Here is a 17133-nt window from a genome sequence, read left to right as displayed (position 1 = left end):
TAGAACAACCATATTTCTACTAAGGGGTTTCGGGAGTGACCTCTAGCTGTCAGCACAATCCTCTCGCTTTACAGTAGCACGATTATTCAAGCAAGCTACTGAGCGCCATTGCCCTCTGAGCGGCATCGCCCTTCTTTCCCCTACATACATACGTACGTACTCCGTAGAAAGAAAAACAATAAAATGTTTATAAATAGCAGCAATCCGCTTTGAATTTCCGGAAGAGAAGTACATATTTTGATGTAAGTGTATAAAGACTGGACGGTTTAACTTTCTTGTGTGCGTACACTCGGTCTCAGAAACGTTTGTCGTCTCTACGAAATTCCTAGGCTAGCGAACAGTATAAGACGTGTGCAGGACATCTCGTTAGAAGGAAGAGGTCTGTAGCGAACAGCGAAGGATACAAAATAATAATAATAATAATAATAATAATAATAATAATAATAATAATAATAATAGTTGGTACAACCTGCAGCGGCAGCTCTGCGATCAGTTTGGAGATGTGGTAGGCCTCCAGCGAGTACCAGTTGTTGAGGTGCTCCCTCATCACCACGAGCTTCTCCACGGGAACTGCAACAGCGGGTTTCTGTGACACTTAACACACATGTATTGCATGCTGCTTTTTGGCCGATCTTAGTAAAAAAACTTAATATTACTAATCATTTTAGTTTGTTATTTGTCGGCAGGTGTCATTAATATGTTTTTATTCGAATTTATTGATAGGCGTTATTCGTTTGTTATTTACTTACCGCACGTGTGTTGTAAGTTTTAACTTACAAGACTTACCAAGAACATCGGTAAGGTTGTTAAAAACACGATCGGCCAAAAAAGAGCATTACAAATTTATTCTTGAAACATTCTTCTGCACAGGAGTTTTAGGGACAGAGGCATCGTTGTGATGCTGATAATTACGTGAATAAATTCAATCAGTCAGAATTGAAGGCATTAGTGGATGAAGGGGTTCTGTAACGTTTGAGTTTTCTTAGTGAATAAATGTGGTGTAGCACCTACAGTATATGAGTTGACCAGTTCAGTTCCCTCCCAGTAGCGCTCGTCTCTCTCACGTAGTTGGCATGAAACCCTCGTGCATGTTCCGGTAGTCTAGGCACTACAGTCTCATATAACACTTTTGCAATTTCCATTCTGTTTTCTTGCTTGTCACTTGTGACGGCAGCTGAATATTCTACATCTTCTCCTCCAATCACCAGTGACGTAACCACTAATAATGCAGACCCTTATAGTTCATGGAAAGTATTCAGAATGCAACTAAATGGTATCCAATATCTAAGCAAGCTATTTCAGTTTATCTTATCACAGAATATAGAAATACAAAGAGGGTGAAGAACGTATGTGTTTATTGGATAAAAGTGTTATTTTTGCATGATAAAATTTGTAACTTAACCATCTTCATCCGCTAATACCGTCAATTGTTATGAAGTAAATTCAACATGTTGTTATTAAAGCGACTAAATAATACCTCATTCTCTAAACGTACATAATTAAAGAATATTGTTCAAAAGTGCCACAAACTATTAAATCAATGGAATCTTCTGTCGTTGGTTACACTTGAACAACAAGGCGTGACGTCGTGAAACTAAAATCAAGTGCCAGAAACTTTGATTCAAAGTGGAACCACTACTATTACTGTTACTATTACTATTACTACTACTATTACTATTACTGTCACTATTACTGTTACTACTGCTACTACTACTACTTTTACTGTTATTACTATTACTAGTATTAGGTACAGTTACTATTACTACTAGTATTACTTTTACTACTATGTTTACTAGTACTAGTATTACTGTCATTACTACTTTTACTGTTATTACTATTACTAGTATTAGGTACAGTTACTACTACTACTACTACTACTACTACTACTAGTATTACAGTTACTATTACTACTAGTATTACTTTTACTACTATGTTTACTAGTACTAGTATTACTGTCATTACTACTTTTACTGTTATTACTATTACTAGTATTAGGTACAGTTACTACTACTACTACTACTAGTATTACAGTTACTATTACTACTAGTATTACTTTTACTACTATGTTTACTAGTACTAGTATTACTGTCATTACTACTTTTACTGTTATTACTATTACTAGTATTAGGTACAGTTACTATTACTACTAGTATTACTTTTACTACTATGTTTACTAGTACTAGTATTACTGTCATTACTACTTTTACTGTTATTACTATTACTAGTATTAGGTACAGTTACTATTACTACTAGTATTACTTTTACTACTATGTTTACTAGTACTAGTATTACTGTCATTACTACTTTTACTGTTATTACTATTACTAGTATTAGGTACAGTTACTATTACTACTAGTATTACTTTTACTACTATGTTTACTAGTACTAGTATTACTGTCATTACTACTTTTACTGTTATTACTATTACTAGTATTAGGTACAGTTACTATTACTACTAGTATTACTTTTACTACTATGTTTACTAGTACTAGTATTACTGTCATTACTACTTTTACTGTTATTACTATTACTAGTATTAGGTACAGTTACTATTACTACTAGTATTACTTTTACTACTATGTTTACTAGTACTAGTATTACTGTCATTACTCCTTTTACTGTTATTACTATTACTAGTATTAGGTACAGTTACTATTACTACTAGTATTACTTTTACTACTATGTTTACTAGTACTAGTATTACTGTCATTACTCCTTTTACTGTTATTACTATTACTAGTATTAGGTACAGTTACTACTACTACTACTACTACTACTACTAGTATTACAGTTACTATTACTACTAGTATTACTTTTACTACTATGTTTACTAGTACTAGTATTACTGTCATTACTACTTTTACTGTTATTACTATTACTAGTATTAGGTACAGTTACTACTACTACTACTACTACTACTACTACTACTACTACTAGTATTACAGTTACTATTACTACTAGTATTACTTTTACTACTATGTTTACTAGTACTAATATTACTGTCATTACTACTTTTACTGTTATTACTATTACTAGTATTAGGTACAGTTACTATTACTACTAGTATTACTTTTACTACTATGTTTACTAGTACTAGTATTACTGTCATTACTACTTTTACTGTTATTACTATTACTAGTATTAGGTACAGTTACTATTACTACTAGTATTACTTTTACTACTATGTTTACTAGTACTAGTATTACTGTCATTACTACTTTTACTGTTATTATTACTATTACTAGTATTAGGTACAGTTACTACTACTACTACTACTACTACTGTCACTACTAGTGTTACTATACTGATATTTCTGTTACTATTACTACTATGACTGTAACTACTACTACTACTACTACTACTACTACTACTACTACTACTACTACTACTTCTGCACTACTACGTACTACAAACAATTTTGTTCAGAGGCGTTATTTTCATACGCTGCATGTAAAGCCAGGAATCATAGAAGTGTATATACGGATCAATGTACAGTTTTACTGAAGACGTAGGTTGAAACGTGATGTGGCAGAAAATGAAGAGAAATAAGGTTTTATATCTTTTTCATTATTAACTAAGATCGAAGTGGAAGGAGAGTGAGAATGTCTCTGTGTTGATTACAGGTCGATGTATAGCTGGGCAATGTTCGACATTGAAGTCAGTTCCGCGCTGTGACCTTGAGCTGATGATTGCGAGTTCAACTCCCGCCTAGGGCGTGGTTATTCCCATCCTTTGTGTGCTGTGTTTCGTTGAGGCTGGTCTGAGATCTGTGCAACATGCAGTTTTATATCATTAAGAAGATCAGCTCTGCGAAGGTCGTTCACTGCTATGGTAGCCACGCAGGTTCTGGTTCAAGCTCCCAGCGACGCTCTTCTAAGAAGAAGATGAAAAACGCTTTTTATTCATAAGTTAATTTATATTCGTATGAGCTTGCTTAGATATTGGATACCATTTAATTTTAACCTTTGCAGTCTGAATACTTTCCATGAACTATAAGGATCTTCATTATTAGTGGTTACGTCACTCTGGTGATTGAGGGAGAAGATGTAGAATATTCAGCTGCCGTCACAAGTGACAGGCAAGAAAACAGAATGGAAATTGCAAAAGTGTTATATGAGACTGTAGCGCCTAGACTACCGGAACATGCACGAGGGTTTCATGCCAACTACGTGAGAGAGACGAGCGCTACTGGGAGGGAACTGAACTGGTCAACTCATATAGAACTAAAATTTGACAAACTCTAGTGTATCTCACATAGTGAATGTGAATGTAAATATTGTTCACGTGAAATAGCTCATCATGTGAACCACACCCCATGGCAACTTGAAGAAAGACATTCACGGACATCGTTTTGTAACGGGCGAGGGTAAGGTTGTGGTTCCTTCTACAGTCCTCCAGTGGATAAATGTACGAAGATTACTTCTGAGGTAATAAATGTTCATTGACATTTTTAGTGACTAATCCATTTTCATTTGACTACCCTTCGTAGCAGGGGCGAATGCTAGTCACGAAAGTTAGGCTTTTTTATTCATAGGGGAAGATGGGGGGATGTAATAATTCATAATTAATAAAAATAATCAGACCCACATAAATAATTTATTTTATAATTATGAAATCATTATGAGTCATGGATCATATTCGCTTATCAGATTTAGAAGTTCGATATAATACAACAAACCTGGCCAACAAAACAGTTTATTTAGTTTTTTCGACCCTGCCAAACAATGCACATTGTTGTATTGAGCTGCAATGAACGAGCGCACATATTCTCTATAATGTCTGTCTTCTCTTGAATAGTCCTTCGGGAAAATGGATTTAATAATAAGGTTTCAATGACACACAATTCCGAACTCATTGCAATACGTCAAATTAATGTTTAAGAATTAATAATACATGCATTCCGCTCATACAATTACATTGCACAGCACATTCCCGCTGTCGATACTGCTCTGTGTAACGTTAAATAGTCGTTGGTGTAGCTCTCGGACCAGAGCTTCAAACAACACATAACAGAAGCATGTGCGCCTAGGACGGACCAAGGAGGAAGGCACTTGCGCGCGCATCATATTCTCGCTATTTCTACGTCTTTCCTGTAGCTCCGAGAAACGAGCAAGCATTGCGATACTTGCGATATGCAACCTGGGGATGGTATTACCCCTATACAATATTTCAAAAATAAATTTTAGTACGTAATCCCATTTTGAGAAATACACATTCTACGAAAATATTGGGCTTGCGCAGCAAGCATAGCATGCCCTGAGAAATCGCCCCTGGTTCGTAGTTTCACGGAAGAGACTGTGTATTGAAATATTGTTTTTAACCAAGTTTTTTTCTTTATAGACCCTATTGATAAAACAACACTAGAGTGAAAAGTTTAAAAACAATGCCATGGTAAGAAGTTCAAGGTCTTGGTTGCGGTTAAAGTGCACCTAAACCAGATTAATATAATATAGCTATCACAAACGTGATTGAAATCTCCCCTCAGAAAGAAATGGTGCGTACAGTGTGTTACTTACACGAATGCACGAAAGGGAAGAGGTTGCAGAAGAAGAGGAACATCATGAAGAACATGAGGCAGGCCGTGTTGCTGGGCACCTTGGAGGCCTCGTCGCCGATGCCGTAGTACACGCCCCCCAGGAACAGGCCCACCACCACGTGCGCGGCCAGGCGCAGCTGGGCCAGGTGCTGCAACACGTTCCAGCTCAGATGCATTCCTTGCCACGTTGGGGCCCTTGTCATATATTTATACACTTTCTGGTACAAAGCTTCAAGCGACATTTCTCGTCCGCGTTGAATAATCTCTGCAGCTGGATTACAGGGGCGGTTATTCAGGTGAAGTGCCACTTCACCTATTTACGTGTGAAAAACAATTATTTTTTCTCGCATTAATAATAAATTCTAGTTATTACCGGTACCGTATTTCTAAAATAAAAAAAGTTTTCTTTTTATTCGTCATGAACAGTGTTTAGTTATACAGGGACATCATTTTATTTTTACTAACATTTCTAATATTAACCTGGCTATACATTTGGATCAACAGGAGAACAGGAAACACAGTTTGCTACCCCCTTCCGCGACTGGAGTTCGATTATACTGGCGTAATATACAAACAAATCATTTTACTAGGTATAGGAGGGAAGAAAAGTAGTTCATCCATTTACGTAAACTAGGAAATATCACGCTTTTGTGTTTGATAATTTTCATTAGGTTTTTGTTTAATCAAAATACAGTATAGTATTAACAATGAGTGTTTTTACTCACGAACTGAGCTGTCCATGTGGACGTATTCATTATGCAGTGTATATTATACTGTCTACAGCACATTGGCGTACAATATAGAGAATAAAGTTAAATTGAAAAATAACCATAATATTGATATTTAAACACATTTTTGAAAATGGTTGCCGTTCATTTCGATACAGACTTCAGTTCTAATGTGCATATTATCGCACTGTAGCCTATTGTACGTAATTCCAATTACCGGGTTCGTACTTCGTATCAGTAACTCATGTTGAAATAATGCTGTACTTACTCTATAAAAGAGACCTTACGTACTGTAAATTCAATCTTCACTTCTGCCCGACCCGAAAAGATAAAATTACTCACACATACTATCTACTGTCCGTCAAAGTGGTTACGTCGTAGGGTCGTAGAAAGGGAGGAAATCACGTGACAGTTAATTACTTAACGAGGCCCTTTTATTTAAGTCATTTTAAACAATTGTATGGGTATAATATTACGTAGACGTCCAATTCCTAACTGAAATTAATGTTCTCAGAAAAGAGCTAAGACAGCCCAGCCACTAGCATTTACAGAGAGGCGAATAGAAGCAGGTGGGGGAAACCGGGATGCGACGTAGGCAAATGGAAAATGATGCAATATTGAAAGCTCTTTCGTCACTGGAAAACGCGAACATATTTTTGGAACGTACTGTTCACTATACCGTAAGGCTACTATGACTGTATATGCGGTCTTGGATCTGTGTGGAGGACGGTTGAGCTTCATTAGTAGAAGGGGTGGGAGTGAAGTACGTTAAAAAACTCAGGTACAATAAAAATTGAAGTAAAAATAAAATGATGTCCCTGTATAAATAGTACCTGTTACCGTCCGCTGAATAGAATAATGCCGAGCGGTGTCTAGTGGAACTTACAATACTGTGACATCAGAGACTGTCGGAATTTAACAGTATTAAAAAAACAAACTTGGTAAGCATCTTTCTTACCACGTAGAGTGCAATGCAGTAAACTGAACACCTGTTTTAACTTTATTGCAAATGTTTCTCTTGAAATTTCTACAGTCGCTTATTTTTAGAGATTTAGTCATTTCCTTTAATCACTAAAATATATTAGATAATTAATATATTATATTAGCACTTTTTATACGTAATTTGATTTTATCTTAGTATTTTATTTTTTTCTCCTTTTTGCATTTTATTTTTTTGTATCTGTATTCATGCTTTTATTTCTTTTTATAATTTACTTCTATCTTCAGTGCATTTGTTTTTTTATATTATTGTATTCTGGTGATGTGGTAGTCAAGGGGCCTTAACCCTGCAAGATTAAATGAATGAATAAATAAATAAATAAATAAATAAATAAATAAATAAATAAATAAATAAATACATACATACATAAATAAATAAATAAGTATGTAAATAAATGGTTAGAAATGAATAAGAGAATGAATAAAAATTAATCCTTTTTTGAGGTTGGGCACCCATTAAGTCGGACTCCGTTCTCCCCGTATGAATATGGAAGTAGGCTGGATGAAAACGGAGTAATATTGACGGTGAAATAAAATTAGAGGCCGGCGCCGAAAGTTACCACCATTTACTCTTAATGGGTTGAGAGAAAACCTCAGAAAAAACCTTACCCAGGCAATTTGTCCTAACCAGGGTTCGATCCCCGGCCCGCTAGTTTCACAGTCAGTCAAAGTGATGGACACTCAAAGACTTGTCCTCAAATCCTGTAACAGCGTATCTTTCTGGCCATTTTCCACGCCTTTTAAAAGTTCTTGGGTGTAGCCGGGAATGGAATCCCGGACCCCTTGGTTCGTAGCACGCTAACCACTACGCAACAGGCAATCAAAATTCCAATCCAGAACGTAATGTGTGGAATTCAATAGACGTCATTGAGCAATCGAGATTTATTTTTTGTGTGCATAAAACAAGAAATTGTTCGTTCTTCGCTGGTTGGCCTTGAAGCGCGTATCACTTGTCTGCAAGGTCGCTTGATTACCGTCAATTGCACTGACGTCAATTTCTTTCTTTCTTTCGGTTTACGTCTTACATTTTCAATGCAGGAGATGTGAACAGCGACGCCGAGAACTTCAGCACTAACATAGACGAAAAAATGACGACAAATCTTAGAGGGAATTCTCCAACACTCCTTTCATAATTTCTTCTCTTACATCTGATCTTTAATTCTTCTTACAAAGCTTTCAAATTCTGAAACATTCCCTATTTTATTTTAGAAAAGAAATCTCCTTCAACTTTTAAGAAAACCCTAGTATTTTCCTTTTTTCACTATACAGAAGCGAAAATGGAAGTTCCTTTCCTTTAGTACTGAAGGAAGCCCAAGAGGTACTTACTTACTGGCTTTTAAGGAACCCGTAGGTTCATTGCCGCCCTCACATAAGCCCGCCATTGGTCCCTATCCTGAGCAAGATTAATCCAGTCTCTATCATCATATCCCACCTCCCTCAAATCCATTTTAATATTTGATGAAAGAGTAATGGAACGGATATATATATACATGTATATATATATATACATATATATATATATATATATATATATATATATATATATATATATATATACATTTTAATATTATCTTCCCATCTACGCCTCGGCCTCCCCAAAGGTCTTTTTCCCTCAGGCCTCCCAACTAACACTCTATATGCATTTCTGGATTTGCCCATACGTGCTACATGCCCTGCCCATCTCAAACGTCTGGATTTAATGTTCCTAATTATGTCAGGTGAAGAATATAATGCGTCCAGCTCTGCATTGTGGAACTTTCTCCATTCTCCTGTAACTTCATCCCTCTTAGCCCCAAATATTTTCCTAAGCACCTTATTCTCAAACACCCTTAATCTCTGTTCCTCTCTCAAAGTGAGAGTCCAAGTTTCACAATCATACAGAACAACCGGTAATATAACTGTTTTATAAATTCTAACTTCCAAATTTTTTGACAGCAGACTAGATGACAAAAGCTTCTCAACCGAATAATAACAGGCATTTCCATATTTATTCTGCGTTTAATTTCCTCCCGAGTATCATTTGTATTTGTTACTGTTGCTCCAAGATATTTCAACTTCACCTCTTCAAAAGATAAATTTTCAATTTTTATATTTCCATTTCGTACAATATTCTGGTCACGAGACATAATCATGTACTTAGTCTTTTCGGGATTTACTTCCAACCCTATCACTTTACTTGCTTCAACAAGAATTTCCGCGTTTTCCCTAATCGTTTGTGGATTTTCTCCTAACATATTCACGTCATTCGCATAGACAAGAAGCTGATGTAACCCGTTCAATTCCAAACCCTCTGGTACCTTTAATATTTCCATGAATCTTCGATATCTTTCACGCCACACACGAGAGAAGAAACGCACTTAAATAATTTAAGATAACTCCTAAATTATAACACAGCACTTTTGAAACACGATGTGATCAGTACGAAAATTATATACAGAACAATGTTTTTGGTGAACTTTTTAAAAATAAATAAAATATCATATTTATAGTTAAAATATAACAGTAATTTCGTGTAAATTTCGTGATTATTTTCTCACCGTGTCATGCTGTCATACACAATCTTAATTACCAATATATACCGCATTGTATTTGCAACATTCTTGGAGAAGTAAAGTTAATAATAATAATAATAATAAAAAATCATAAATCATACATAGTGTTTTGCCCAAGGGCAGGTCTTTCAGTTTCTAGGAAGATATCGATTTATTGTGGAGTTTGTAGTGTCAATAATTCTGGAGGTGCCAGAAACACTGAGATGCTTGCGTATTCCGCCAATTATTAAATCGACAACTGCTTCTAGATTATTATGCTGTCGAAAGTCACCAAGTTGTGTAGTTGGTTTCTGAAGTCCCTTGTGAGGCTAGCCTATACATTCTTGTACTGTACTGTTACAAATTAAAGAAAAAGGCCATAGAAAATAATTTGTTTCTAATACTCGTATACGTGATATTATGTCCACAATAATAATTACATCTCAGGAAAGCTAGCATCGCAGTTCCCTGACAGTGTGCATTTTTTTCATAACAGAAGCCCAGAAGAGAAGTGAAAACTGACTTTTTTTGCGAGAGGATTTCCTACTGATTTTCTTTCTTTGATAAAGTATGGCATCGTCCGTCTATATTCAATTAAACTTTTATATTTGTTAATCACGAGCAACAATAAATTCTTTTCTTCGTCTGTAAACCTCTTTCTATCCAAAACACAGCATAAGAGTGAATTTAAATAGGTAAATAAAATACACAAAACGTTTTATCTCGCAATGTGTTTCTGATGTAGTGACTTGTACACCAAGTGCGGCAACGAACCACGGTAGAGAAAGAAGATGAAGATGCGAACTCTGCAGAAGGCGCTGTTGCCAGATGTTACGTTTTTGTAATAGGAATATCCTGAACTAGCACCAACAGATAGCGCGCGTGTACTTTGAGAGATGCGCTTTGCGTGTGCATTTGTTTTCCGGTATATAAACATTGTGGATTTACGTAGTATATTAGTGCATTAAATACTCTTAAAAATAACTCAAAATGCCAAATTTTTGTTGTGTTCTTATATGTAAAAACCAGGGAAATCCTTTGTTTTCATTCAGGTCCCGAAATATTGTGAATATATGTTTTAAACCATAAAAAATTTAACCAATTAAATTGCGCCTCGACAGTTATTAAACAAAAAGAACTACTTCAAGTAAGGAATTCCTGGCTACAGTTTCATTTTGGAAGAGGGGAAAGAAAAATTAATAAAAACATTTGCAACCTCGATAGCTAGCTATGTTAGCTTAGATTATATTCATTACTTCTACGAGTCTCGGAAGTTTACGCCAGCATTTTATGCCGGCAGTAAACTCTCGATTAAGTGGGATGTTTATTATCCAGGACAATCCATAGTCAAATCCATTTCCTGAATAATGTTTTTAATGTGCTGTAGACTAATTATTAAAATCATGTTTTTACTTCAGATTTTCAAACTCATCCTACATACTTACTTACTTACTTACAAATGGCTTTTAAGGAACCCGAAGGTTCATTGCCGCCCTCACATAAGCCCGCCAGCGGTCCCTATCCTGTGCAAGATTAATCCAGTCTCTATCATCATACCCCACCTCCCTCAGATCCATTTTAATATTATCCTCCCATCTACGTCTCGGCCTCCCTAAAGGTCTTTTTCCCTCCGATCTCCCACCTAACACTCTATATGCATTTCTGGATTCGCCCATACGTGCTACATGCCCTGCCCATCTCAAACGTCTGGATTTAATGTTCCTAATTATGTCAGGTGAAGAATACAATGCGTGCAGTTCTGTGTTGTGTAACTTTCTCCATTCTCCTGTAACTTCATCCCTCTTAGCCCCAAATATTTTCCTTAGCACCTTATTCTCAAACACCCTGAACCTATGTTCCTCTCTCAGAGTGATAGTCCAAGTTTCACAACCATACAGAAGAACCGGTAATATAACTGTTTTATAAATTCTAACTTTCAGATTTTTGGACAGCAGACTGGATGATAAGAGCTTCTCAACCGAATAATAACACGCATTTCCCATATTTATTCTGCGTTTAATTTCCTCCCGAGTGTCATTTATATTTGTTACTGTTGCTCCAAGATATTTGAATTTTTCCACCTCTTCGAAGGATAAATCTCCAATTTTTATATTTCCATTTCGTACAATATTCTGGTCACGAGACATAATCATATACTTTGTCTTTTCGGGATTTACTTCCAAACCGATCGCTCTACTTGCTTCAAGTAAAATTTCCGTGTTTTCCCTAATCGTTTGTGTATTTTCTCCTAACATATTCACGTCATCCGCATAGACAAGAAGCTGATGTAACCCGTTCAATTCCAAACCCTGCCTGTTATCCTGAACTTTCCTAATGGCATATTCTAGAGCGAAGTTAAAAAGTAAAGGTGATAGTGCATCTCCCTGCTTTAGCCCGCAGTGAATTGGAAAAGCATTAGATAGAAACTGACCTATACGGACTCTGCTGTACGTTTCACTGAGACACATTTTAATTAATCGAACTAGTTTCTTGGGAATACCAAATTCAATAAGAATATCATATAATACTTCCCTCTTAACCGAGTCATATGCCTTTTTGAAATCTATGAATAACTGATGTACTGTACCCTTATACTCCCATTTTTTCTCCATTATCTGTCGAATACAATAAATCTGATCAATAGTCGATCTATTACGCCGAAAACCGCACTGATGATCCCCAATAATTTCATCTACGTACGGAGTTAATCTTCTCAAAAGAATATTGGACAAAATTTTGTACGACGTGAACTCATCCTACATAGTATTCAAAACTGCAAAACACAGGAATAATCGTAATGCTACTGCGATCATGTTATATCATCTTATCAAACATTGGATTTGATCTTTCTGCAACGAGGAATTCAGTCTCGATAGTCCCTTCCCTATAAAAAACACATTAGTGACTGCATATCCTGTTTTTAGTGTACGGTTCTTACAACACTAATGATTAAAAAAGGCTATATTCACCTTCGCAAAGTTCCTATTTTTTTTTCGTGCACCTCGTTCTCAAAGTTTTCGTATTGTTAATGAATACTCGATTTACTCGTATCTATATTCTGCATACTGCAGATTTCCCCACCCATCTCTGAAGGGGAATCGCCCAGTATTAAACAAGTTTACGCTATTATTTATTGTAAATTAAATTAAATTGTGCCATTTAACGGTAAAACTTTGCATAAGATAAGGACACAGACTTGCACGTACCAGGTCCCTCACCGTGCACAGCACACTCCTCCGGAGCAGCACGCAGATCTGCCGCCACACCGAGATGGGGTAGCGCGAGCCCAGGCTGTCCGCCGCCACCTGGACCGCCGTGTGCAGCGACGGCCTCAGCATGGTGGCTGGAATGAAGGAGGACAGTTTACACCTCTGCCTCAGCCCAGACATGAGGGGAACATTGACGATAAAGTCGACCCCGGTAGCGTAGTTGGTGTAGCGCTGGCCTTCCATGCTGATCCCGGCCCAGGTCGATGGCATTTAAGTGTGTTTAAAATGCGACAGGCTCATGTCAGTAAACTTACTGGCATGTAAAAGAACTTCTGCGGGACAAAACTCCGGCACACCAGCGACGCTGATATAACCTCTGTAGTTATGAGCGTCGTTAAATAAACCGTAATTTAATTTATTGGCGATAAAAGAAACATATAAAGCAGGGCTGGGCACCAAGAGCGGATTCTACTCTCTCACGGGGAGCCATATGATTTCTCTTCATCCCCTTTCTTCCCCGCCGAACACCGCGCAGCGCTGATTCAGGGACGGATGAATATTAAGCATCCTCGTTTAGAGACTGGTTCCGCTCTCGATGCCCAACCCTGATATAAGGCGATCTGGAATTACAGAGACATAAACATGCCGCGATAAGAGGAGAGTGCAGCCTACTACTACTACTACTACTACTACTACTACTACTACTACTACTACTACTACTACTACTACTACTACTACTACTATGATGATAATCTATACTAATAATAAATCTGTAGCCGAAATTTTTCTGGTAATTTTCGATTTTCCAAAAATAATTGGTCCTAACATATATAATTAACCACCCTCAAACCGAAAATCGCTTTTTTGAAACTTTTGTTTGTATGTCTGTCTGTCTGTCTGTCTGTTAGTTACCTTTTCACGCGATAATGGCTGAACGGATTTCGATGAAAATTGGAATATAAATCAAGTTCGTTGTAACTTAGATTTTAGGCTATATGGCATTCAAAATACATTATTTACAAGGGGGGTTATAAGGGGGCCTGAATTAAATAAATCGAAATATCTCGCTTATTATTGATTTTTATGAAAAATGTTACATAACAAAAGTTTCTTTAAAAATAATTTTCGATAAGTTTTATTCCTTCAACAATTTTGATAGGACTGATATTTAATGAGATAAATGAGTTTTAAAATTAAAATAACTGCCATCTAAGGCCGTGTAATGAATTAAAAAACAAATGACTTCGTCTATAAGGGGCCTTGGACGGCAACAATCGAAAGCTATGAAAGATAGGCTACAGATAATGTTTCTGCGTTTCTATGAAGTAATATCGGAAGCTAAATTAACCGATTTGTATAATTAATTATTAATTCACCATTGGAAAGTGTAGTTTCTCTAGATGGACATAATGCTATAATGTTATTACAGTAACTTCTGAGTGAATCGAGGACAGGTAAGATTAAAATAGCTTCTTATGCACAGAAACCTTGATAGGCTATTCTGTACATTCGTTTCCTGTATTTCCTAAACTAATTTTTATGACCAAATGAGTGGTCTCTGGATCAAAATGATCGCATTTTAATTTTTTAATACAATTTAAATTAAGTAACATATTAAACGATTTATCCTTCTATCAAACACGAATGTTCCCTGGGTCAAATGTCCTATTTTAATTATATAATTACTTTATATTTATTTCTAACGGGTGCAGCGGAGCGCACGGGTACGGCTAGTAATATAATAATAATAATAATAATAATAATAATAATAATAATAATAATAATAGTAATAATAATACCAACACATCAAAGCAAATCGATCATCGGTTCCTTATTTTATAAGCAACATTTTATATCTAATATACAGGGTAATTCAGTAAAAATGACCAAAAATTAAACAGGAAGTAGGGAATGTCTTCGGAACATTTTCAGATATGGAACTTGGTGTCTGTAAAGTCAGATTATGGAGATATGAGCTGAAACATATCTACCGCTATCGATTACTGTTTGCATATTATCTACGTTCATTCTTTACATTTGTTTGCGCTTGTTATTTCCATTTACTTAAATTTTAAAATTATTTTCATATAATTCACAGATCTTAGTTAAAGTACCATTTTGTACTTCAGAAGTGCTCGAAATGATGGCTGTTAACATTTAGTATGTACAATTGAATATACATTTATAATTTACATTTACTATCACATTTATATTTATTATTTACATGTAGGCAATCCTTCAGTTTTGTCTGTTCACTTATCGTCCACCAGGTGGTTCTGTCGTATTTACATTGTCACATTACAAAACATGATATCAGTCAACGACAGACCCTTTCATACCTTTCCAAGAGGTAATCACTAATCACAGTGCGTTGTTAACTCATATTTGTAAATTATATTAAAATGTAAATAAATGTAAACAATATAGTCTATATATAATAAGCAAAACAGTAAGCAATAGCGGCACCGGCTTAGCTCAGTCGGCTGAGTGGCTTGCCTGCTGATTCGGAGTTCTGCCCGGGCGTGGGTTCGAGTCCTACTTGGGCTGATTATCTGGTTGAGTTTTTCCCTCGTTTTCCCCAATCGTGAGGCAAATTTCAGGTAATCTGTAGCGAATCCTCGGCCTCATATCGCTGTCACCAATTCCTTGGACGCTAAATAACCCAGTAGCTGATACGGCGTTGTTAAGTAACCAAGTAAACAAAGTAAGGATAGCGATAGGCATGTTTAAGCTCATATCTGCTTAATGTGACTTCACAGATCACAAGTTCACTATCTGTAGAGAATTTCCTATTTTCTGTTTAATTGTGCACGCTTTTCTGAATCACTCTGTATGTACTCCAACGCAGTGTGGCGGCACTCACTCTGTTCCCCAATAACCCCGTCGGGATCCTCTTTCTCGTTGGCGAAGGCCTCCTTCTCGTTCTTGGCCACCAGCTTCTCTATGTTGGCTCCTCTTTCTCGGCAGGCGACTTCGATAGCTGCAACATTGGCAATACACATTCTTATTTATTTATTTATTTATTTAATACTTTACACTTGAGCTACATTAGGCATTGCAGCCCGAAAGAACAGAAGCTCGTGCTCGGGCGCAGTTCAGATCAGTTATACAAAATATATCACAAAATTAAGAGAGTTCGTTGAACACAATAACATTAATAAATGGTAAAATATGTACAGGGTGTAATAATAGGGTCTATATACAAATATAAAATACGAAAGTACATGAATATTAGAGTATCAATTTTTAACTCAATTAGCTTAAACAATTAAATAATTAATCTGATTTGTTTCTCAAATCTATGTGTGTTAAGTGTACTTAGCTCAGGGTAAGCTCTAATTAATTCATTATATATTTTGGGTCCAAAATTCATGCTGTGTTTTAATCCGGCAGTTGTGTGGCATTTGATAATAGTGTAACAGTAGACATAAACTCAAGAATTAGGATGGCAAACAAATGTTATTATGGATTAAAGAAGCAACTCCAGTCCCGCTTTCTTAGCATAAAAACAAAATGTAGGCTATATAAAACATTGATTAGACCAGTCCTATTATATGGATCAGAGAGTTGGACCTTGAGTAAAGAAAATATAGAAAGGTTAATGGTATTCGGAAAGAAAGTGTTAAGAAAAGCTTATGGCCCAGTAAATGAAGAGGGTACCTGGCGTATCAGATATAACACTGAATTATGCAATTTGTATAAAGATGCGAATGTAATTAAAGTGATCAAGACCAACAGACTGAGATGGCTAGGAGGATGGATGATGATAGCCCATGTAAAAAAGTCACTCTTACCGACCCATTCTACACAGTAAGAAAAGTGGGACGACCAGCAACAAGATGGCTCGACGATGTTGAAAAAGATTTGAAGTCAATCGGAGTAAGCCGCTGGAAAAATGAAGCGCGGGACAGAACCAGATTGAGGAGAATCATTGAGGCGATGTTGGCCTAAGAAGGCTGTTGTACCATAGAAGAAGAAGAAGAAGTTGTGTGGCATTTGGGAGTATTTAGAAAGAAACTGTAGTTTTGTCTCGTATGGTATTCATGAGGATCAAATTTAAATTTATTGTGGTTTTTATGGAAGTAAATCAGCAATGTTTGTTTATAAATTTGTTCTAGATTTGATACACC

At 36.1% G+C, this 17133-nt stretch overlaps 1 protein-coding gene across 3 annotated transcripts in view; it reads right to left on the bottom strand.

Moving 5' to 3' along the window:
* The window catches only part of LOC138713942 (ATP-binding cassette sub-family G member 1-like), a 73761-nt gene that overhangs the window by 8275 nt on the left and 48353 nt on the right, over window positions 1-17133 (bottom strand). For all 3 annotated transcript variants that reach the window (XM_069846495.1, XM_069846494.1, XM_069846493.1), the window contains exons 7-10: window positions 15867-15983; window positions 13001-13137; window positions 5517-5685; window positions 470-570 (exon numbers count right to left, since the gene is read on the bottom strand). In XM_069846495.1, the coding sequence (XP_069702596.1) occupies window positions 470-570; window positions 5517-5685; window positions 13001-13137; window positions 15867-15983 (524 nt within the window). The remainder of the gene's footprint in view (window positions 1-469; window positions 571-5516; window positions 5686-13000; window positions 13138-15866; window positions 15984-17133) is intronic.

This window comes from Periplaneta americana, chromosome 14, assembly GCF_040183065.1.
Source record: "Periplaneta americana isolate PAMFEO1 chromosome 14, P.americana_PAMFEO1_priV1, whole genome shotgun sequence".
Classification (NCBI taxonomy): Eukaryota; Metazoa; Arthropoda; class Insecta; order Blattodea; family Blattidae; genus Periplaneta; species Periplaneta americana.
The sequence above is the reverse complement of the archived record's forward strand: the minus strand, read 5'-3'. Positions and strand labels throughout refer to the sequence as shown.